The following is a 21337-nucleotide window of genomic DNA, read 5'->3' on the forward strand; positions in this document are numbered from 1 at the left end:
GTACATGTTGTCTATCAGGAGAGGACGAGACATATCCAGGGTGACCCATGAGAAAATCAAAGTTAGATTTAAGCCAATTTCGTTAGCCGCGCTCAGAAGATATGTTGTTACACTGGCTACATTTACTGCTGTTGCACCAGCGAAGCTTTGGTCCTGTTGATCGTCCATCTATGTCCCAGAGATCGTTCTAACAGTTCACACATCTTTTCTTTTTCCCTTTCCCATTTAACGGCACGAAAAGTAGAGCGAGCAACGAGTTTTCTACGATAACTGGTGTATTTGTGTTATGACCCAATGGCGATATCCTTTACCACTAAAAGGAACCTGCTCGTTGACGTTGTGGAAGGACGTAAATGTTTATTTCCCTTCTGGTTTTGCCATGAACTTGAATGTCACAAGACGAAATTATTGACAGACAGCTATCTAGGAACGTCTCCCACAAAAAATCATATAGCATCACACTTCGTAACCATGTCCGTTTTTTTTCTTGGCTTCGTCTACCTGCTCAAGTATCCAACATCCAACCAGTACTTGACATAAGCATGGAGTGTTGCATCATCGACAGCGCCCAGGTCGCGAAGCGTACCGGACCGCGTCTTCGCGACGCTTGTGTCCAGAACCACCGATCCACAGGCCACGGGCTGGAACAGATGTTTGAAGAAAGCGTAGAGCTTCTTGACGGGAAACTTCTCGTCGTCCTGCTCGGCGCCGGCTACCTGCTCGAGCCACTCCTGGAACGGGACGGACGGCTTGAGGTTCAGCTGTTTGCCGAAGGACTCCATCAGGTCGCTCCATGGCTGACGTGTCGGGTTATCCAGGTGCAACGTGATGGAGAGTGGCTCGGGCGAGAAGGCGATCTCCGAGATGACGGATGCGGCATCGTCGACAGGGATCCAGGAAAGTTCCTACAACGGAAAGTTAATACTCTGGGGACTTCACGTGGAAGAAAAGGGGGCAAATTCAACGACTACTTACGCCGGATAGCTGAGGCAACGAACCAAGGCTCTGAGCAGACTTGAGCAGCATCGGGATCTGCTCGTTGGTGTTCCACACACCCGTCCCCTTGGCGCCGGTGATCTGGCCGCAGCGGACCGAGGTGACCTCGAGCTGGCCGGCATACGTCTCCGCCGCCCGCTCGACAATCTTTTCGCACGCGAGCTTGCCGTCGGCGTAGCCGATCCCGCACGTGGCCTCCTCGGGGGAGACGGGCGCCTCCGGGATCGCCGACCCGGGGTTGTCCAGCCCGATCTTGGCGACGGCGGCGATGGACGAGACGAAGACTAGCCGGCGCTTCGTCCGGCCGGGGCCGTGGGCGGCGAATTCGAGCAGGCTCCGGAGGAACTGGAGTTGGTACCGGAACGAGCGCAGCGGGATGAGGTAGTTCATCGGCCAGGCGGCGTGGACGACGTGCGTGACCCTCTCCTGCATGGCGGCGTAGACCATAGGCATCAGACCGAGCTTCTCAGCGGTGGGATCGACCTCGAGAGTGGCGATCTTGGACCACTCTTCCTCGGCGAGGTCCAGCCCTCGCGCCTTGAGGGTTCTGCGGTCGAACGGTCCTCCGCCGGGGGGAGGCGGCGCGTTGGCGCCCTTCTCCTTGCGGATGAGGCAGATGATGCGCCTAACCTGCGGTCTCCGGGCGAGGTCGGCGACGCAGTGGGAGCCGAGACTCCCCGAACTGCCCGTCAAGAGAACGACGGCGTTGTCGGCGCTGCTGGGTTGCTTCTCGTCTTCTGTGCTGGCCCCGCCGAGGCTGTACTGATCGACGAGCTCGTTCACCTCCTTGACAGCGTCTCCGGACGAGTCAGTCTCGCCGCCGCCGCTCGACCGTTGCAGAATCGCAGCCGCCATCTCCCGCACCGAAGGGTTGCGGTATATGAACTGGGACGGGATCATCTTGGCCACGTCCACGTCCTTCAGACCCTCCGTCTTGGACGCCGCGGCAATGAGGACTCTCCGCAGCTGGAGGGCCTGCAGGGAGTCGACGCCCAGGTCAAAGAGGCTGTCGTCAACGGCCCACGCCGAGACGGGCGTCTGGAGCCGCAGGTGCTCGTGCACGAGAGCCTTGATGTTCTCCTCGAGGTTGTCGAGGTCGAGGGGCCCGACGCTCTCAGTGGCGGCCTGCACCAGCCTCTCGTAGACGGCCTTGATCTCCATGTCGAACAGGGCGTACGTCTCCTTGCGGGCGATGGACCCCTTGTCGGTCCGCGGGACGACCTTGCCGCCGGGCACGACGATGATGGCGTCCGGCGAGGGGACGCGCGCCGAGGCGTCCATCTTCTGCCCGGCGGCCGTGACGATGGGCCAGATCTTCTCACGGAACGCCTCCTCGTCCGCCGGCGCGAGGAGCGGCTCCCGCGGCTCGACGATGACGCCGAGGTTGAACTGGTTCTCGCCAAACGCGACGGCGGACTTGACCGCGGGTGCCTCGCTCAGCATCGTCTCGAGGATCAGGGGGTCGGCCTTCTCCCCCGTCGCCAGCACGATGACGTCGTCGTCGCGGCCGACGGCGGCGAAGTCGGTCTCGGGATACTGCTCATTCCGAACGAGCTGGTCGGCGATCTCGATGCCCTCGCCGTCGCCAAAGGGGAACACGGTGAGCCGGAACCTCTTCTCGCCGTCCCGGGGCTCGAGCTCGGCCACCGTGAACTTCATGTCGTTGCGGAGCCGGAAGTACTTCCAGTCGTACGAGTCTGTGGGCGCAAAGATCAGGGACAGGTGGCCCGCCTCGGTGGTCCCGTAGAAGTTGAGAAGCTTCACGCCGCCGGCCGCCAGCTTGTCGCCGACGCCGGCGCCCAACGCGGCGCCTCCGGTGCCCACGAAGTCCATGTGCGCCAGCGCCTTGATGCCCTCGTCGTCGGGGAGGTCGCAGATGGCGTCGAGGAGGAACGGAACCGTCATCATGGACCTGGCCTTGGTCTTTTTCACGAGCTCGATGATGGACACGGCGTTCGGGATCCCGTCGCTCACGGGGTACAGCGTCGGTTTGCCCGCCGACAAAGAGAGGCCCGGGGCGACGAGGCCGAAGCCGTGGAAGAGGGGCAGGGTCGAGAGGTTGAGGCCCTGCGCCTGCTCCTCCGTGTCGAAGCCGTGGCAATTGAGGGCGAAGAGCAGCTGGCGATGCGTGAGGGGGATGGGTTTCGGGAATCCCGTCGTGCCGGAGGAGTGGAGGAGCAGGATGACGCTGTTTCTGTCCTCGGGGCTCTCGAAGGCGGGCACGGAAGAGGCATCCGCGTGTGGCTCGTAGAAGGCGTCGTAACGGTTAGCGACGTGAGTCGAGATGCCCTTGGATGCGAGAGCCGCCAGTGCTGGCTTCGCAGGCTCACTGAGGCGTTGAGACACGATGAAGGAGCCGGCCGAGGTTGCCTCCATGAGCGCATTGATGGCAGCCGGCGGAAGACGCGCAGAGAGAACGAGGGGCTTCCAAGAACGTGTTAGTCAATGGTTGTCATGACTGAGGACAGGACAAACATCAGAGAGACCATGGAAGGGGGGGGGGGGTGGATGTTCTGGACTTACAGGGACGCCGATGCTCATGAGGGCAAACTCATGGATCACCAACCCGACATCGCTCTCCATGAACAGGGCCACAGGCGCCATTTTCGTTGCCGCGGAGTTGCCCCCAGACGCCTGGCGCAGTGGGAGATTCTGCTTCAGCCATGCCGCACATCTTGATACGGCGACCTTGAACTCGGCATGGCTGACTGTGTCGAAGGGGTCGGTGGGCTTTGCCTGGACGCAGAACGGATGGGAGGGGTTGTGGGTGGCGTTGAAGTCGATGAGCTCAGGGATCGAGTGGAGATGGCCGTCTAGCCTCTTGTCTGACTCGAAGTTGACCGCCGGTCTCTTGAACGGCCGGATGCTGCCCGCCGCTGCCTTGGGCTCAGTAATGGCACTCATGATTGTAATTGTTGGGTTGTAATAGTTTGAGGACTGACAGAGAAACCGGGGTTCAGAAAGAAACAGGCTACACGGAAAAGGGAACACTGGTTTCAAGAAGCTCCAAGTAGTCAACCGATCTGATCCGATCCTTTCTTGATGCTTTGAGAAGAGTACGAGTGCTCACTCGGGGTGTTTCGCCCCCCCCCCCCCGTCGGCGAATATCAAGACTCGGGCAAATCGGGGGATTGGCATCTCTCCTCGGTTAGTTTGGGCTCGACTCTCCTTTCTTTTTAGTCAGAAAGACAGTTGGAGACTTTTAACACGGGTTTGCTCTTTAGTTTTCCTTTAACTCGGGAGTTTAACTTTCCCCTCAACGGTTGTGACGAGTTATCAAATCCCAACTACTCTTCCACTCCCCCCCCCCCCCCCTCTCCGTTCCAATATCAAGCTTCTGTCTCTCCCATAAGCTTGCCAACAAACAACCGCAACTTAGATCGCCATGGCACCTCCATCATCCAAAGTCACTGCAAAGGAAAGCCCCGAGAAGAAACCCCTGATCGGAGAGGCGCCCCCATACAAACCCCCAACAAAGGGCTTCCTGTCCATCCTGCCGGCGTCATGGGTCCCCTACGCCGAGCTCACGCGCATCCACCAGCCGCACGGCATCTACATGATCTACTTCCCACACCTTGTCGGCCTCGCCTACGCCGCCTCCGTCCAGCCGGCTGACCTGGCGAAGCCCCCCTCCGAGCTGGCCTACTGCGCCGCCGCCATGCTCGGCTGGACCGTGTTCTGGCGGAGTGGCGTCTGCGTGTGGAACGACAACATCGACCAGGACTTTGACCGCAAGACGGCGCGGTGCCGGAACCGGCCCATCGCGCGCGGCGCCGTCTCGACGGCCCAGGGCCACGTCTTTTCCCTCGTCCTGGACCTCATCGCGTTCGCCTGGCTTCGTCTGCTGCCTCGGGAGTGCACGCTGGTCGCCCTCGGCTCGACGGTGCTCGGCATGATCTACCCGTTCGGGAAGCGCTTCACCTACTACCCGCAGGTCATCCTCGGCTCGACCCTCGGATCGACCGTCGCCCTGTCGGCCTACTCCGTCGGCCTGCCGGCCCTCTCCCCGCCGTACCTCAGCACGACGGCGTGCCTCGCGGCCGCGGTCCTGCTGCTCGTCGTCTTCTACGACACCGTCTACGCCCGCCAGGACACTGCCGACGACCTCAAGTCGGGCGTCAAAGGCATGGCAGTGCGCTTCAGGGACCACATCGAGGGCCTCCTCGCCGTCCTCGCCGTCTCCATCGCGGCGCTGCTGACCACCGCTGGCGTCCTGATGGAGGCGCAGCAGTACTACTACGTGTTCTCCGTCGGCGGGCTCACCATGGGCCTCATCTCGCTGGTGGCCCTCACGCATTGGGATCTTCTGCCCAGCTGGGCCGGCTCCTCGGGATGGTGCTACGCTCTCGCCATCGCCAACCTCATCGGCGGCATGGCCTCGCAATACGTTCTCAAAGGCTCCGCTTGATAGTACACTCGAGAGGGTTGGATAAGTGAAGGAAAGGCGAGGTAGGTAGGTAGCTGATGGTGTCGGATCACTTGATGAGCAAAGGGACTGGCGGACAACTGAATCACATCATGTCGTTTTCGAAACCTTGGATTTGTTCACGCTTCGTTGTATACGAGTTCCATTGGCTTTAAATCAAAAGGTGAAGTTGTCAGCTGGAGGTGTCAGATCACTTCATGATAACTGATACATGAGAATAAATGCTGAAGATTTTGCAGATAATTAGCGAAAATTTAAAACATGTCCGGTTCGAGCTCCATTTGGTGTCAATCAAATCATTAAATCATCAACATCAGCTATCAAATTCACCTATCATCTGTCGGAGATGATCCATCTTGGTCACCAGCAACTGCTCCCGCTTCTTCATCTCGTCGAATGCCCGCCCCAAGAGACCATCTTCCGACTCGTTGTGTCCCATGAAGATTCTCTCCCAGCTCTGATGCTCAGAAAAAGACTCCTGTATAGAAGTTTGGGCACTTCCTCTGGGTCTCGGTGGAACGAAACCTTTGTGTAAGCGGCCGAGAAGATAGGTGACCGTGTGGACGGTCAGCGACGCCTCCATCACGGAGCTGGCGGAAGGCGTGTTCCCATGGCCGGCGTCGTGCTGATAAGTGTCATGAAACCGGTCCGACAGGTGGTTTATCGTCAACTCGAGGAGGTGCAGGATCTGGGTGTAACAGCCGACGAGGAGGAAAATGACGGCCGAATTGGGGACTGGCTGACCCCACGAATGAGTCGCAAGATGACCTCGCTTGTCCATTCCGGAATATTCGAACCCAGCGTCCGAGTCTGTACTGCCCTCGGCGTCGTCGCAGCTGCTTGCGCGGCCGTCAGTCTGCGCTCTTGTGGTGGATATGCTTGAGGGAAACGAGGCGCCCACGAGATGCGGCAAGCTCTCCCGCGCCGCCTCGATCAGCTCGCCGGAAAAGCCGACGACGTCTCTCTGGATCTGATGATTCACCCCCTCGGGGGACCCGGAGCTCGTCATGCAACTGAGGATCCGGACGTTCAGCTCCAGCAACCTCCCGTAACAAGTCGTACTGCAGAAAGAAGGTGTGGGTGATGTGTTTGCTTCGGATCTCTCGGCGTCACGGAGGGCCTCGTCGAGATATTTTGCGTCGTTTGTAGTTCTTTCCGCTGTGGACATCCACGAATCCCCGTGACTGTCGGTATCGCCAAGGTGATGTGTGAGTTTCGAGGAGGCCATCGTGCCGCTCATGTTGGGTGGGAGAAACATCGAGGTGAAATCGACGTGATCGTCAACGGTGAGGCAGAAGGAATCGTAGGACGTCTGAAAAGTGAAAAGTGCGCGTTAGCTCTCTCCAACTCCTTCTTTATAGTTCCTTGGACTGCATTAAAGTGCCACAAAAGCCATACATACCGTTCCCGATATCGGTGGGCTGACCGCCGAATGCCCGAAGCCGCTCGAGTGCGGATCATAGGAGGCGCTCGAGACCAGCCCCGTGTCGATGCCAACCATGCCCTTGAGCCCCCCCGTGTTGTCTAGGGAGCCAGGCTCCATGACCAGCGTGGTGGCGAGGGAGTCCCCCGGGGACGACTCCCACGGCTGCTCCATCTCGCAGGCGCCCGTTCCAACGCCGGGGCCGCCGGCAGCGTCCGCGTCTTCACCGGGAGTAAACCGGACGTCGGCCGTGGGGGGCGGGGTCGACAGGGCCCCGTGCGGCGGCTTCTTCTTGACGACCTTGCAGGGCCGGCCGACCTTGCCGCGCACGCTGACGACGCACGGCACGCCGGCCTTGCGGCACCGCGAGCAGGCCTCGTTGGCCCTGGACTTGTCCGAGGCGTCGGAGCGAGGGCAGCGCAGCTTCTGCAGGTGGCATCGGTCACAGGCGTGGCGCAGAGGGTTGTGTAGGTCGGCCGTGGTACCGGTCATGATGTGGTTGGGTGACATATGAAGTTGCTATATGGGTATCCAATAATCAGGGGCCATACAATATTTGGGGAACCAAATGTCTGTCTGGGCTGTCCGCTGTCCGGTGGGCTTGTGAAAGTTGTCAGGGTCGTAGGTAATGCAACCGGTGTTATCAAGGCTCTTTCTGAGAGAGAGGGTATTGTGTATACGCGGAATTAGAGTATCAGCCAACGGCATTATGCATCATGTCTATATCGAAATCAGCTCCGTGGATCACTGAGTCGTACGCCGCGGTCCCCGGGGGACCCTGATGACAAGACTTCCTTGCAGCCGGACGTTTTCTCCCCCTTTGTCTTCGACTTTCCTATTCGTACGGTTGTGCTGTCCGATGCCTTCGCACCCCATAACTGTGTCTCCAGCCGGTGGGAGAGATGTCAGCCTCATGCTGACCTAGTGAGGTCCGGTCAAGCTTCGATAAGCCCCCCCATTTGCTACGCTGCCAACCATCATGGGGATACGAACATGTGTTGCTAAGCGGGCCCGCCACCAGGACCCTGACAGAGTTAGTGTTCCCGGGATCAAGCATCTGGTGGACATTGCTGTCCCGTTATACACATGTCCGGGCCGTCATTGCACTCGATATATGTGACCAGACCATGGGGGGGTGGCGTGTGGGCATAGCTTGTCACCCTGTCACTCACATTCTGAGTCCCGAACCCCTGGGAGATGCTTGTCGTATGCCGCTCGCCTCATCCTTGACAGCACTCACGCCCCCCCGTCGGTGCCCACGTCTCAAGGGGGCGTGTCGGGGTATTCTTTCGACTACAAGAGATATCGAATCGAGCGAGTCATCTCAGTACATGCAAAGAAAGAGTCCACCGGGCCGAGGTGGTATCGGTGGCGATTCTGGAGACGCTCCCCGAGTCAGAGGATGGGATGCGGAAAGGCTCCGCCACGCAATCTGGGCCTCCTTGGCTGCCTCGTTCGGACCAATGGATGTTACTCGAGCTGCTCGTGGGTAAGGTAGCCAGGGGGGGAGGGGAGGAGGGCCAAGGAGCCGAGACCATGTGAACGGAGACGGGCCGATGGTTAGTCTATCGGCACTTGTCCTTCATCGACCATCGTCAGGGTGATAAGTTGACTTTGGGACTGGAAACTCTGTGATATTGTGGCTATCTATACGGGCTTCTCGGTGACCGAGATTTCGAGAAATCGGAAACTCACGTCTAGCAACTGGTTCCGGAGGTTTAAGGTGAGAAAAGTGATTCCTCGTCTTGGAACATGTGATTCCGGTGTCGACAAGTCGTTGTCGTCCATCTGGATGATCAGAGCGTCCATCAGCTGGCTGTGATCTTTCGGAACTTGAGGTTATGACTCCGGTGGTTCTTGACATATCACGAGTTTCCACGAGGTTTTCATGTGTTGTGAAAAAATCAGATTTAACTATCTATGACGGATGAGGCAAAACGTGAAGCCATCGTCATCTCAACTACACGATTTATGGAATCCCATCGTTTCATCCAGAAACTACACGATCTATAGAATTCCATCATTTCATACAGACATCTTACGAAAAGCAGCCTGAAAGATCCCTCCTTGGTGCTTGATATCAAAATTCAACCCATAACGTACTCCAGTTTGCTGGGGAAAAAACCCCCCCCAAAAAACCACCACTTGACAAATATTCTTCCTCTCCCCCCCTTTTCCTTCAGTGCCATGCCGTGATAAGCCGGAAATGCTCAGACTCACGCGAGCCGTCCCCGGTCCAGTCCACGTTCTGGAACCCGGCACTCTCCAATCTCGCCCTCCACTCGTCCTCGTGAGCCAGGGCATACTTCCTCCCGTCTTCGAACCGCCACCAGCCGTCAAGCAGCCCGAAGACGCAGTCCAGCCAGGCAAGCGGCCGAGTGAGCTCCAGCAGGCATAGCATGCCGTCCCCCCTGCGCACGAGCTTCTCTATGTTGCCGCAGGACGTCCGCAGGTCTCGCGTAGCGTGGATGCAGTTGGACGAGATGACCAGGTGGAACGCCTGCAGCATGCTCGCGGGGGGCGGCCTCTCGATGTCGAGCACGGTGAACTCCATGTCCGAGTCCACCCGCTGCCGGCCGTAGCTGGCGGTGAACTTGCGCTTGGAGCCGTTGACGAGCGCTAGGGAGATGTCGGTGAAGGTGTAGGAGAAGTCGACGCCGCTCTGAATGAGCTGGTCGAGGACGCGTCTCGTGGTGGCGCCGGTACCGGCCCCGATCTCCAGGATCCGGAGCTTATCGGAGCCGCCCTCCCTTTGGAACCGAGCCTGCGAGAACAGCCCGCGGAGCATTTCGCCGAGCATGCTGTTGCCCGTGGAGAACATGGGCGAGCTGACGTAGACGTCCTCGAGGAGCTTGAGGGACGCCTGATCTTGGAACAACAGTTGTAGGGGGTCTGCGCGGCCGGAAATGCAGTCGGCCAGCCGCGAGGCCGTCACGCCGAGCAGCTGGTGATCAGGCCGGTAGAGCGGGCAGTCTTCCAGGATCTGGCGGTACAGGTCCCCTGAAGGTGTGGGAGGTGGTAGTGGCGCGTCCGTACGATAACGGAACAGCTGGTCATCCGGCGGCGAGATGATTCCGGCCTCCTCCAGGATGTCGTGGAGCCTGCCCATCAGCCTTTGATACTTGGCGGGGTGGAATATGCCGGGTAACCGGTCCTTGGACTGGAGTGTTCTGAGGTCACAACCCAAGGTGCTAAAGGCCTCCAGGATGTAAGACAAGACGAGGGAGGTCTGCTTCTGCTGTACATCTGGGTAGAAGCCGGCGAACCCAGTCTTTTGGGCAAAGGCGCTAGTGTCCTTTTTCACCTGCTCGAACGCTTCGACGGCTAGGGGGAGAAAGGGGGGAGTATCCTGTAGAGATACAGGAGCTGGCGGTACGACTGACACGGCATGACCATATCCGCCAAAGGCTTGAAGGGGCTCTACCGACGTCGTTCTGGCGTTGCCCGAGTCGACCGGTGAGAGCCTGGACTTCAGCTGGCTGGAGAGATCCTGCTGCAGGACCATGCCGCAGAGTTCCACGAAAGTGGTGTTCTCGTCGATGAGCTTCAGAGCCGGGCTCTTCCCGAACAGCTTCTCCAGGTCCGACTGCAGCTGGATCGAGATCAGGGAGTCCAGTCCGATGTTGCCCAGCGGCATGTCCGGCGGGATCCCGTTAGAGCAGTCCAAGTGCTCCGCGAGCAGGTTGTAGAGGGCGGTAGTGTCCTGGTCGTTCTCGGACGTGGCCGAGCTCGCTGGGGTTATGGAAGGCCTCGATGACAGGCCCAGGGAGTCCTTTGTGTCATCGCTCGAGGTCAGTTGAGACAGGCTCGTGGTTGACCTGATTAGAGGGGAGAGGACGGAGCGGAGATCACGGTGTATCTGCCCGTTGGAGAGGTCGGTTGGAGAAGGTTCCACGGCGGGAAGCGGCGTCAAAATGTCCTCGCTGTTGCTGACCTTGGACGTTCTCGTGGCGTTCATCTCGTCCAGCGTCTTCTGCAGGGACCGGGCGGGGATCTGCGTGAGTCTCGCGCCCAGGATGGAGAGGGCCAGCTTCTTGCTGCCCGCGTGGAAGACGAGAATATCCGACACCAGCGTCTTGTCGTTCTCCCGCTCCAGAGTCGAGAGAACCGTCCAGGGCCCGTCGGTCTGCGAGGCCTGGTCCCCGGGGACGATGGCCTCGAAGCCGCCGCAGATGTATAGGTGATCGTCTGCGAGGTCTCCCAGGCTGCCGGCGTGCATCTCGGCAACAAGCAGGAAGTTGTCAAAGACGGGCGGGCTCAACGCCGTTACGGCACGGCACTGGGACACGATGGGGAGAGCGTCGACGTCGCCAACGGCCTCAAAACCCCGGGATGCCACGAAACGTATGCCGAAGTACCTGTCGTCGTAACTGGCCACCCGGGCCATGATCTTCTTGACGTAGGCGCCCTGGACGACGGAAGCGCCGCGGTCTTCGCGCAGCTCGCCGCAGCGGTCGAAGAGGCGGCGGAGGATGCTCTGGCTGGTGCCGAAGGGGGAACGTCCCTGGCCCTGTAGCCTGACGGTCCCTGATGCTTGGGGTTTGGCAGAGTTTTCCTTGTCATCATGGAGCGGGCAGCTTTCCACCACGAACTCCCAGCTTGATGTCGTCTGTTGGCGCAAGACCAAGCGAAGACGCCTTTGGAGGTCGAGGCCAAAGGGCGCATGGAGCTTCATCTGGCCCAGCTCCACGGAGGCGGGAGGCTGGGGCGTATTGTCAGTCGGCAGAAGCGCAAAGGCTCGGGCGGCAGACTCTGCGTATACGGAGCCAGGCGCCAGGAAATGCCCAAAGACCGTTCTACCTTTCACGAAGAGGGCGTACTCGTCACTCTCTTGGTTGATGGAGAACTCGTAGGCTTGCGTTTCCGCCGAACCCAGACTTCCAACGAGGGACACCAAGTCTGGGGCCTCTCGGAGTGACGCTGCCTGATCGTTTCCGTTGGAATCTGACCCCTTATTCCTCTCGATGAACGGCAGCCAGTACTGCGTCTTATCGAACTGGTACGAAGGGAGGTCCATCGGCACGAAAGACTGTCGTTGGGAAGCGTGGTACAGCCAGAACTGCACTCTAACACCCTCGTTCCAAAGTCCAATGGTGGAATCCGCAACGGACGACACTGGTTCCGCGCTGTGAAGCTGGGCCGCGTAGAAAGAATGCGAAACCATCGCCTGTGATGATGGTTTTTGACTCTCGAGGGCACGGCGAGCCATGGTGATGGCGGCAGATCCGGAGCCAACCTCCAGCCACACGCAAGAGCCCAGCCGTTGTTCTACTCTCGAGATGGCCGCCGCAAAGTAGACGGGCTCGCGGGACTGACGTCCGACCATGTCCGGTGTGACGGTGTCCCAGCCGCCGCCGAGCTCGGAGCAAGGCTCTATGGCGATCTTTGATGGGCGAAATTCGAGACTCCTGAGGAGACGGTGGTAGTCCGGGAGAATGTCGTCGAGGAGCTTCGAGTGGAACGCATGCGTGACCGCGAGTCTCTTTGTCGAGATGCCGCTTGAGCCAGCGGCATCCTCGAACGCGGCGACGGCTGCTTCGGTGCCGGCGACAACCTGGTGAAGGGCGGCGTTGTAGCACGCGATCTCGACCTTGTCCTCTGCCGACACCGACTGCGCAAGAGTCTCTACCGTGGCGGCATCGGCGTCGACGCTGAGCATGCACCCTCGCTCCTGTTTCCACGCGGTCTGGATGAGCAACGCCCGACCAGACACCATCCTCAGAGCGTCGACGAGGCTGAGCACGCCGCTGACGCAGAGAGTCGTGAGCTGGCCGAGGCTGTGTCCCACCAGGGCCTTGATCTCGAGCCCGGAGTCGATCCAGGACGCGGCCACTGAGTACTGCAGGGCGAACTGCATGCAGTGGAGGTCGACGAGGTCCTCGAGGGGGTCTGAGTCGAAGATCCGAGGGAACAGGGAGCGGAGGCCGAGGGTTTGGAGAGTGCGGTCACACCTATCCAGATGATTTCGGAGAAGATGGAAGTTGTCATACGCGTCGCGGTTGAGATGGGCCCGGCGGCCGGTCTGGCCGGAGAACAGGAGGACCACGGGCTTTGTGCCGGTCTTTTGGGTCTGGCTGGAGGCATTGCTGGGAACGTTTCCCCCTTCGACCTGCGCGAGAAGGTGGGTTTTCAACTTAGCAGCCGACCTGGCCGAGAAGACTGTGCGATGGGCGAGGGCGTGGTTCTGGCGCTGGGCCAGATGGAAGGCCAAGCTAGGGAGAGAATCATCGTTGAGGCCCGCGGGCAGAGTCTCGATGAAGCGCAAGAGGGCAAGACAGCTCCTATGAAGACTAGATGCGGTGTTGGCCGTGATCACGAACGGGTAACGATGGGTTGTAGTCATTGCCGTCCTCGAGGGGAATTGTGAGAGGTGTGTTGACGGGGCTTGGCAGACCACCATGGCCGCGTTGGCACCCGATGCGCCGTAATTGTTGACCAGCGCCGTCCGGAAAGGCCCTCTCCACGATGCCGGGCTCACAAAGATCTCCATGTTGTCCCCTTCAAGAGGCGGGATGGCGGGATTCAGCATAGAGAAGTTTGCTTGGGGCGTGATCACGCCGTGTTGCAGCATCAGGAGGACCTTGACGAGCGAGGCTATTCCCGACGCCGCCTCGCCGTGCCCGAGATTCCCCTTGACCGACCCGAGACGGATAGGGGACGAAGAACCTGCGCGGTTGTTTCCGCCAAAGACGCTGCGGATGCTCTGGCACTCGACCGGGTCCCCCTTCTGGGTGCCCGTGCCGTGTGCCTCGACGTACGATACGTGGCTCGGGTGGACGTTTGCCGAGCCGAGCACCTGTCGATACAGCCTGCTCTGGGACTCGGACGACGGCAGCGTGATGGACCGGTTCCCCTTGCTGTTGTTGACGGCCGAGGCCGCAATCACGCCGAGGACGCGGTCGTTGTCCGCCACGGCCGCCGAGAGCCGCTTCAGCAGGACGAACCCGCCGCCCTGACCGCGGCGGTAGCCGTCGGCGGCGGCGTCAAAGGGGCGGCACTGGCCCGTCGGGCTGAGGAATGACGCGCCGGCGAGGTTCTGGTGGGCCTGGCCCTCGTCCGTCATCAGGTTGACGCCGCCGGCGAGGGCCACGGCGCACTCGCCGGACAGGACCGCCCTGCAGGCCGTGTGGATGGCCACGCCGGATGACGAGCAGGCCGTGTCAACGACGACGGAAGGGCCCGTGAGGCCGAAGAAGTGGCTGATGCGGCCGCTCGCGAAGGCGCGCGCGGTGCCGGTGAAGGAGAAGGCCGTAGGCGGGCGGGCGTTGACGTGGTCCTCGTAGTCGCACGACGACATGCCGACGTAGCAGCCGACGTCGTCCGTCGACGAGGACGACGGGCTGAAGTGCCCGGCCGCCTCGAGAGCCTCGTACGCGAGGTGGAGGGCGAGCCGGTGTTGGGGGTCCATGTATTCGGCCTCGCGGGGGGACTTGCGGAACAGGCCGCAGTCGAAGGATCCGACGTCCGGGAAGACAGAGCCGGCCTTCGCGCCGGATTGGATGATTTCCCAGAAGTGTTCCGGGGTCTCGGCGTCCGGGAATCGGCACGACATGCCGATCACGGCGATGGCGTCGTCCGGGTAATGGCCGGGGCGAGCCGGTTTGCTAGTTGTCGGCTGCAACACCCGGATAGAGGGGATTCCGGCCAGGACAGAGCGAGGAATGCACTCCGCAGGCCCCAGCTGGACCAGGAGCCGGGTTTCGCTTCCGGCCGGCGATGACTTGGTCTCTGATGACTCGGCCAAGGCTGACACGGCTCTCGTCATGGTCGTGTGCCAGTCGGCCGTCTCGGTCAAGATACACCGCAGCACAGTCTCGTGGAGGGGTGTCTCGTCCGTCACGACGTCTCCGCTGATGGTCTGCCGCAACGGCACGAGCGGGTATCTGTTCTGCGGGAACTGCAGCATCGGCGTGGACTCGCAGAGGCAGACGAGCTTCTGTAGCGCGTTTGCGTGTCCCGGGTAGTGGAAGCGGCCTTTGAGGTCTATCTCTTTCGTCATGGCCCCTTGTTCTTCGAGATGGCGCGTGAGAGATCCTGTTATGCTCTTCGTGGCGGTGATGGTCGTGCCGGTAACATCCATGCGGACGCCGATGTAAGCCTGTCAACGAGGTGTACATGTTAGCCAAGGTTTCTCCTTTTGAAACCACGACTGGCTTAATACGAGAATGTTGGAAACGGACCTGTGGATAGCTTTCAAGTGCTTCCTGGAACGGCTGACGGTCTTGTTCGTCTCCATCACCCGCCTTTCGCGGTAGCCGCGCACTCACACAAACGGTTGGGTCTGAAGACTGAATCTGGTCGAGGTCGACAAACGCCGCGGAGCACATGGCCAGCCTCACCGCAACGGCACCGAGCTCGGCCACTTCTGAAGTGTTTCTGGCGCAAGCCAACGCGCTCGCAGAGAGCATTCCAACACACAACCCCTGGATGCCACCATCTTGGAGGCCCCCCAGGCTCTTTGTGTGCTCGTCCAGCAAGTCTTCCTCTGCACCCGCATCGAGACCCCGTAAGAAGGTGACGTACTCTGCGAGGTGTGAGAGGACCGTCAACACTGCTAACCGCGTATTCCTCGAGCTCTGGCCGGCCGCCAAGAGGCCTGAGGAGTTGCCCCTGTTGATCCACTCCGCAAAGGCCTGGAGCAATGGTGCGGCGTGAATACGCTCAAGGGATGGTTCTCCCCCGGCGAGGAGAGACCAGACCCCCGAGAGTTCCGTGACGGCTTGCCTGAGCTCTGCCAGCTGCGGCGTGTGGACGAGGGCGGAGCGGATCCGAGCGAGATGGGCCGCGTCCGGGTCCGATATCAGGGGACCACAGACCAGTAATGAAGGTGTCTCTGCGGACATCGTTTGTGGTTGGGTTGTCAATGGGATTACACAATTAAGGAAACTCGGGAGAGGGAGAGAGAACAAGAGAAAACAACAAAGGCCAGTATAATGTGGGAAAAGGGATTCAAAGACCCAAGTTGTTTGTGGGACTATGTAAGTACAATACACAGAGGGCCGAAGACAGCCAGGGTCGCCGCTAGGGGTCCGGCAAGCGTTTCGTCAACCACTTATCTATGTTCCATGGGCAAAGAGGCCGGGGAGATTACCAGGGAAGACTTCCAAGCCCCCAGCCAGGCTTTCCGGTATTCCGTCTTCCGGCTCTTCGGTTCGAAGGCCCTCACTCCCGCCACTTGGACTGTGTATCCTGTTGTGCCAAATGAATTCTGGGCGGACACTTCCGTCTGCCCCAAGCTCACGAAATCCCCCCCCCCCAGGCACGGCATGATGACCCAAGAAAAGTGCCGACGCCGAGTGTGGGAAGTTGGCCCAAAGCTGAACAAGGTCCGCAATTGTCGTATAGTGCCTTGCCGTGTCGTGTAACAACCCACCGCAACGTTGGTCGGAGACAATCAACCAACCCATGTTTGTTGTTGTCGTCAGTCGTCAGTCGTCGTCAGTCGCCGTAGTCGCCATTGCGCCATCGGCCTGTTTCCGTATGTCCGCCCAATGAGGCTATGGGCTATCTCGTGCCAAGGTCTCCGCCTTGTCGAGGCTAGACGTCTATACAAGCAATCTCACGAGTCGTGTTTGCCGCCTGGCCGGTGCCTCGTACTCGTGCTGTATCCGTATTGGTGTACTACAACCGTGTTGCCATGCATTGTGACCGAGGGGGACTAGTACGATGTATCTGTAGACTGGGACTGGAGACGACAGGGATCCGCTGTCGACTTGGTTTGTGTCCATGTTGCTCTTGATGCAACGTGCTCTTTATCATTGGCCTTGACCGTTCTTCTCTATCGACACATCCCCTTCTTGGGTGGGCCGGGGTCAGACAGGGTTAACGGGATTGTGCGGCCGTTCGAACGTTGACTACGATGTGGATCGTATACCTCCACTTGGGTGAGGGTCGGCGTGGGAAATGGGAGGGGGGAGGGGGGGTGGCTGAACTTATGGCTAGAAGTTGCATAACAGACGCCCACTTATCGACTTAAACATGATGATCGGCCGAGGCGATGGTAAATCGAATAAAGGTTTCACAACGAATCCCCGTCAACAGGGGGAGGCCACCCTCAAGGTTCACGCCGGCAGGCGTAGAAACTACTTTAAATGATCTACGAGCACACACATTGCACGTTGGAGCGGACAAAACTCCGGCAAGGTTATGTATGATATGCACGATAGAGAAGACCGAGTCAACATTGAACAAGGATGCGGAGCAGTAGCGCGCGAGGCATTTACAGGAAGCGCCCCGAAGGTCTCGGATTCCTAGTTCCGGCTGTCTAGGAGACTTTGCAGAGTCAAAGTCACTTCCAGCCAAGAACGGCGTTGATAGTGGCTTTTCAAACTTTCGTAGCTCTCCATCCATACGATGCCTTCACGTTCAGAAAGTGAGAGTCAAAGTCAATACGGGAGTGGGCCTCTCTGGTACTGAATCTGGAGCCGGCCGTCCAATGCCGGAGGTCCCCGTTTGCCCCGGTACCGCTTCTCAGACTTGTAACTCTAAAACACAAGTATTGAGTCTTGCGATGATAAGAAGACTCTCGATATTTGGCGATCTGTCTCTCCCCTCTTCATCATCATCAGCATCATCATCATCCCCTTCCATCCTCTTCTTGTTCCTCCTCCTGCTCCTGCTCCTCCATCACTAACATCTCCTCTTTCTGCCATTTTCCATCTTTCTATTCCATCACATTCTCGCCCACCATGACGCAACACATAGTTATCCAGCAGCTCGACAACCTGCTATCGCAGGTCAAGGCCCTCGACCTCTCCTCCTTGGGCCCCTCGGACCGTGCCAAAGCCCAACAGTCGCTTGTCGAGGCCTTGTCCACTGCCGAAACACCCTATGAGCATCTGCTCAGGCTTTCAGGATCTGTAGGGCACCCACCTTCTCTCTCCCAGCCAGCCCAAAAATACACGTGTTTCCAAACTGCCCCATCTAACCTTGTGATAAGCACTTGCACCTCGCCTGTCTCCGCCTCGGTGCGGACATCAGCCTCTTCAAGACCCTGTCTGAGAGTGAGAAGCCGTTGTCCGTCGACTATCTTGGCAAACAGCTCGGCATTGCCCCCGACCTTCTTGGTGAGTCCCCGAGAGTGTCTGTTCCGTCAAAGCAGCTCAAGCATTCCGCGATATCAAAATCCCCACATGTTCGGCTCCACTTTCTCCAAATTCGTGTGCCTTTACCATAAAAAAAAACTGCCGAAACTGACCGATATTCACCGAATAAGAACGGGTCCTGCGGTTCTTGGCCTCCGTGGGCACCGTCAAGCAGACTTCCAAGGACACATACGCCCCTGACAAGATCAGCCATGCCATGGCCAGTCTCGGCCTTGATTCCGGAGTCCATCTCTTGTACGTTATCCCCATCGGCCGTTTCTCCGCGCCCCCCCCCCCCCCTCCCCTTCCCTCCATACGGCTTTCACGTGCTAAGTGCCGTTCCAAAGGTTCGACATCCATGACAAGACGTACCAGGCCCTCCCAGACGCCGTTGCCGAGCTAGGCTACAAGGATGTGGACGACATCCGCAACGGCGTCTTCCAAAAGGCGTTCGGGACAGACCTGTCCTGCTACGAGTACCTCGTACATCATCCCGAGCTCCAGGGGTACATGCAGGATGCCATGAAGCTCCAGCCCCCCGACGGCGACTGGCTCGCGGCGTTGCCCGTCGACAAGGAGGTCGCCCAGTGGCAGGCCTCGGACCCCGAACGCGTCTTGTTCGTCGACATCGGCGGCGGCATGGGTCACCAGTGCCTCCGCCTCCGTGAGCGCTACCCCGATGCCCCCGGCCGTGTCATCGTGCAGGACATGCCCATCACCATTGGCCGCATTCCCAAGCCGATGCCGCACGGGGTCGAGGCCATGGCGCACAGCTTCGACGACCCTCAGCCCATCAAGAGTGAGTTCTCATCCCCCCCCCCCTCCCCCCCCTCCCCTGGCCCCTCCAAAGGGTCTCCAAACCCACCACGACCAAGACAAGCATTGTAGTAGAGTGCTGACGGGTCCCGCTCTTCTCTTCCACTCTAGATGCCAAGTTTTACTACTTGCGCAACGTCCTCCACGGCCTGCCCTACGACCACTCCGTCTCGGTGCTGAAGAAGCTCGCCGCGTCAATGGGCGCCGAGTCCCGTCTCGTCATCGACGACCTGGTCGTTCCGGACGAGGGCGCCTGCAGGCAGGCCTGCCAGCTGGACTTCATCATGATGGCCTCCATTGCCGGGAGGAAACGGACAAAGACCCAGTGGTACACGCTTCTGGAGGCCGCCGGCTTCAAGATCCTCGACATTCACACCTACAGCTGGCCGCTCCAGGACTCGCTGATCATTGCCTCGCCTGTCCATCTGAGCTAACTGGCCGCCTGTCCTCCACACGAGAGGGTGTTTTTTGCAGGTCTTTCAGTTCCAGATGGGGTGTCTCCACGTTGAGATTCATGGACCAGCGAGAGGGTTTTTCATAATAGGCAATTTTGCCCGGCTAGTTGCTGCAAAATTTGAAGCTGTGCAAGAATTGTAGTACTATAGTGATGAAAGTCAAATGAGAATTTAATTTCAAACACTCTCTTGTCGTTCCAAATCGGCTCTACTCTTACATGTATGTGCCCTACTATCCACTGTCTTGTTGATCCTCCTTGCAAGCCTTGCTACAAGCTGGACCCAGAGTAAGTAAAATGAACCAGCCGGGTTTCCAGCGGTAAATATCGCCTATCAACAACTCTTACCCCCCCCCCTCCCCCCTTCTGGGTCAGCAAGGGCTTTTTGCCGGCGTCTCTGGCGTCTGTCGTTGTGCGGATATTGTAAATACTGCACATAGCAAGCTGCACTTCACGACTCGCAACTCAGCCACCCACCACGGCCCTGTCTCGGGGGTATCTTCAGCCCACTGCCATGAACCTCCGGCAAATGGGTGTCCCACCGTCTTGGTTGAGACCCTGATTGTCGCCAATTTTGACCCATAAGCCACCGGAGCGAGTCCTACAAGCTCGCGGATGCGTCCTTGCTGCACAAAGCCAAGATGCGGGGAAAGGACAGCGGCCCGCCCATAGACCCTCCTTGAGCATGTTTCATAGACCCCGTTCTTTGGACAGCTATACAACGAGAAGCTATCCAAGGTGGTGCCCACGTGTCACCGATGGTCGATGGTCGACGATACGCCACCAATGAGGTGTTTTCAGCACGTATGGTCGATGTTACTCCGACCCATCGGAGCCTCTCCGGTTTTCAGGGTCTTATCATGTCAATAGGCTCTGATTCGGACGCAATGAAGGGCTGGGTGTGAAGACGTGGTATGTAACATGGAGATTTCAATTACCAAGTGAGCCACATCTACTGTCTACTGAACAAACAAACAAACAAGCTTCGCCTCTCCCTCCCTCAAAACTCATAACGGTAACCCGAACCAAGCTGACCGACAACGTTGAACCAGTCGGCAATCCGCGCAAAGAGACTAAAGAACCAAGTAGAATGACCCAGCCGCGCGTAGTCCTGCAGGTTGAAGACGCGCCCCTTAAACCGTAGGCCGGGAACCTCTCTCTCCAACGACAATGGGTCGTCCATGTACCAGGTGAAGCGCGTGCCCATCGACGTCAGCGCCTTGTTGAAGACGTAGTTGATGAGGAAGTAGGCGATGGAGCCGGGCGCGTCGAAGCAGACCTCCCCGGGGACGCCGCTCCCGCCAAAGTGCTTGACGACGCGAGCCAGGATGCCCTGGAGCTCCTCGCGCGTCAGGTACGGCGTCAAGCCCTCGAAGATGACAAACACGGGCCGGTCGACGGGAACCCCGCAGGCCTCCAGCCAGCCGTCGTCGTGGATGTTCGGGTCCAGCAGGCGGTACTCGCCCGGCCCGGCGTCCGGGTCGTCCATAACCTGCCGCCGCAACTTTGTGGCCTCGCGCAGGTCCGCGTCGATCCACAAGCGGCCCTCGCCCTGCCACTTGATACGGTGGCAGCGGGCGTCCATGCCGCACGCGAGGTGGACTATGGTCGCGGGGCCCGGGTTCCTCTCGAGGAACTGCTCGCAGCAGATGTCCAGCACGCGGGCGCGGGTGGCGACGAGGCGCGCGAACGTGGTGTTGGAGCGGTCGAGGTCGGTGCGGGAGAAGTCGTAGCCCTGGTCGCGGATGCGGGAGACGACCTCGACCGTCGTCCGGTCGTTCAAGATCGGGTTGGGCGACTCGGCATCTTTGGCGCGGGCGAAGAGCGTGATGAGAAGGGTCTCCTCGGCGCCCGTCAGGGTGATTTTGCCCTTGGTGAGCGACGGCGACGGCGAGGATGAAGGCATTCTCAAGGAGGTTCGGGGGGGGGACAGGGGGGGAGGGAGTAGAAGCAGTCAGGCAGGCAGTTGTCACGAGAATCTCGAAGGGGGGGGGAGAGGGGGGAGGGGAACTGCCACAATGACGGATACAGATTTCAGACTTTGGCCATAAGGGAGAAGGGGGCCAGCGGCGGCGGCATCAGTTCGAGTTCGGACCATTTTTACACAACACCATCTCGGGCAGTTCCCGTCATGGTTC

General features: G+C 59.3%; 6 protein-coding genes across 6 annotated transcripts; 2 read left to right on the plus strand and 4 right to left on the minus strand.

Annotated features, from left to right (window-relative positions):
* Window positions 1-385: 385 nt before the first annotated feature.
* Window positions 386-3900, minus strand: CDEST_11938 (Putative AMP-dependent synthetase/ligase domain, phosphopantetheine binding ACP domain, AMP-binding; the record flags this gene model as incomplete). Its single annotated transcript, XM_062928094.1, has 3 exons — window positions 386-905; window positions 976-3420; window positions 3520-3900. 3 exons carry the CDS (start codon window positions 3898-3900, stop codon window positions 498-500), a joined length of 3234 nt encoding a protein of 1077 aa, XP_062784145.1. The 3' UTR covers window positions 386-497.
* A 481-nt stretch (window positions 3901-4381) lies between these two features.
* On the plus strand, window positions 4382-5413 carry CDEST_11939 (Putative UbiA prenyltransferase family; the record flags this gene model as incomplete). The annotated part of the gene is made up of 1 exon (XM_062928095.1): window positions 4382-5413. One exon carries the CDS (start codon window positions 4382-4384, stop codon window positions 5402-5404), a length of 1023 nt encoding a protein of 340 aa, XP_062784146.1. The 3' UTR covers window positions 5405-5413.
* Window positions 5414-5735: 322 nt separating this feature from the next.
* CDEST_11940 (Putative zn(2)Cys(6) fungal-type DNA-binding domain-containing protein) lies at window positions 5736-7337 on the minus strand (the record flags this gene model as incomplete). Its single annotated transcript, XM_062928096.1, has 2 exons — window positions 5736-6734; window positions 6825-7337. 2 exons carry the CDS (start codon window positions 7335-7337, stop codon window positions 5736-5738), a joined length of 1512 nt encoding a protein of 503 aa, XP_062784147.1.
* A 1687-nt stretch (window positions 7338-9024) lies between these two features.
* Window positions 9025-15688, minus strand: CDEST_11941 (Non-reducing polyketide synthase dpchA; the record flags this gene model as incomplete). Its single annotated transcript, XM_062928097.1, has 2 exons — window positions 9025-14943; window positions 15026-15688. The coding sequence occupies 2 exons, from the start codon at window positions 15686-15688 to the stop codon at window positions 9025-9027; spliced, it is 6582 nt and encodes a 2193-aa protein (XP_062784148.1).
* A 1724-nt stretch (window positions 15689-17412) lies between these two features.
* On the plus strand, window positions 17413-19383 carry CDEST_11942 (Putative O-methyltransferase domain, S-adenosyl-L-methionine-dependent methyltransferase superfamily). The gene is made up of 5 exons (XM_062928098.1): window positions 17413-17704; window positions 17785-17911; window positions 18061-18184; window positions 18277-18728; window positions 18857-19383. Exons 1-5 carry the CDS (start codon window positions 17534-17536, stop codon window positions 19177-19179), a joined length of 1197 nt encoding a protein of 398 aa, XP_062784149.1. The 5' UTR covers window positions 17413-17533; the 3' UTR covers window positions 19180-19383.
* Window positions 19384-20149: 766 nt separating this feature from the next.
* CDEST_11943 (Putative methyltransferase Ppm1/Ppm2/Tcmp) lies at window positions 20150-21123 on the minus strand. The gene has a single exon (XM_062928099.1). It carries the CDS (start codon window positions 21103-21105, stop codon window positions 20200-20202), a length of 906 nt encoding a protein of 301 aa, XP_062784150.1. The 5' UTR covers window positions 21106-21123; the 3' UTR covers window positions 20150-20199.
* Window positions 21124-21337: the final 214 nt, after the last annotated feature.

This window comes from Colletotrichum destructivum, chromosome 8 (genome assembly GCF_034447905.1).
Source record: "Colletotrichum destructivum chromosome 8, complete sequence".
In the NCBI taxonomy this organism is placed as follows: Eukaryota; Fungi; Ascomycota; class Sordariomycetes; order Glomerellales; family Glomerellaceae; genus Colletotrichum; species Colletotrichum destructivum.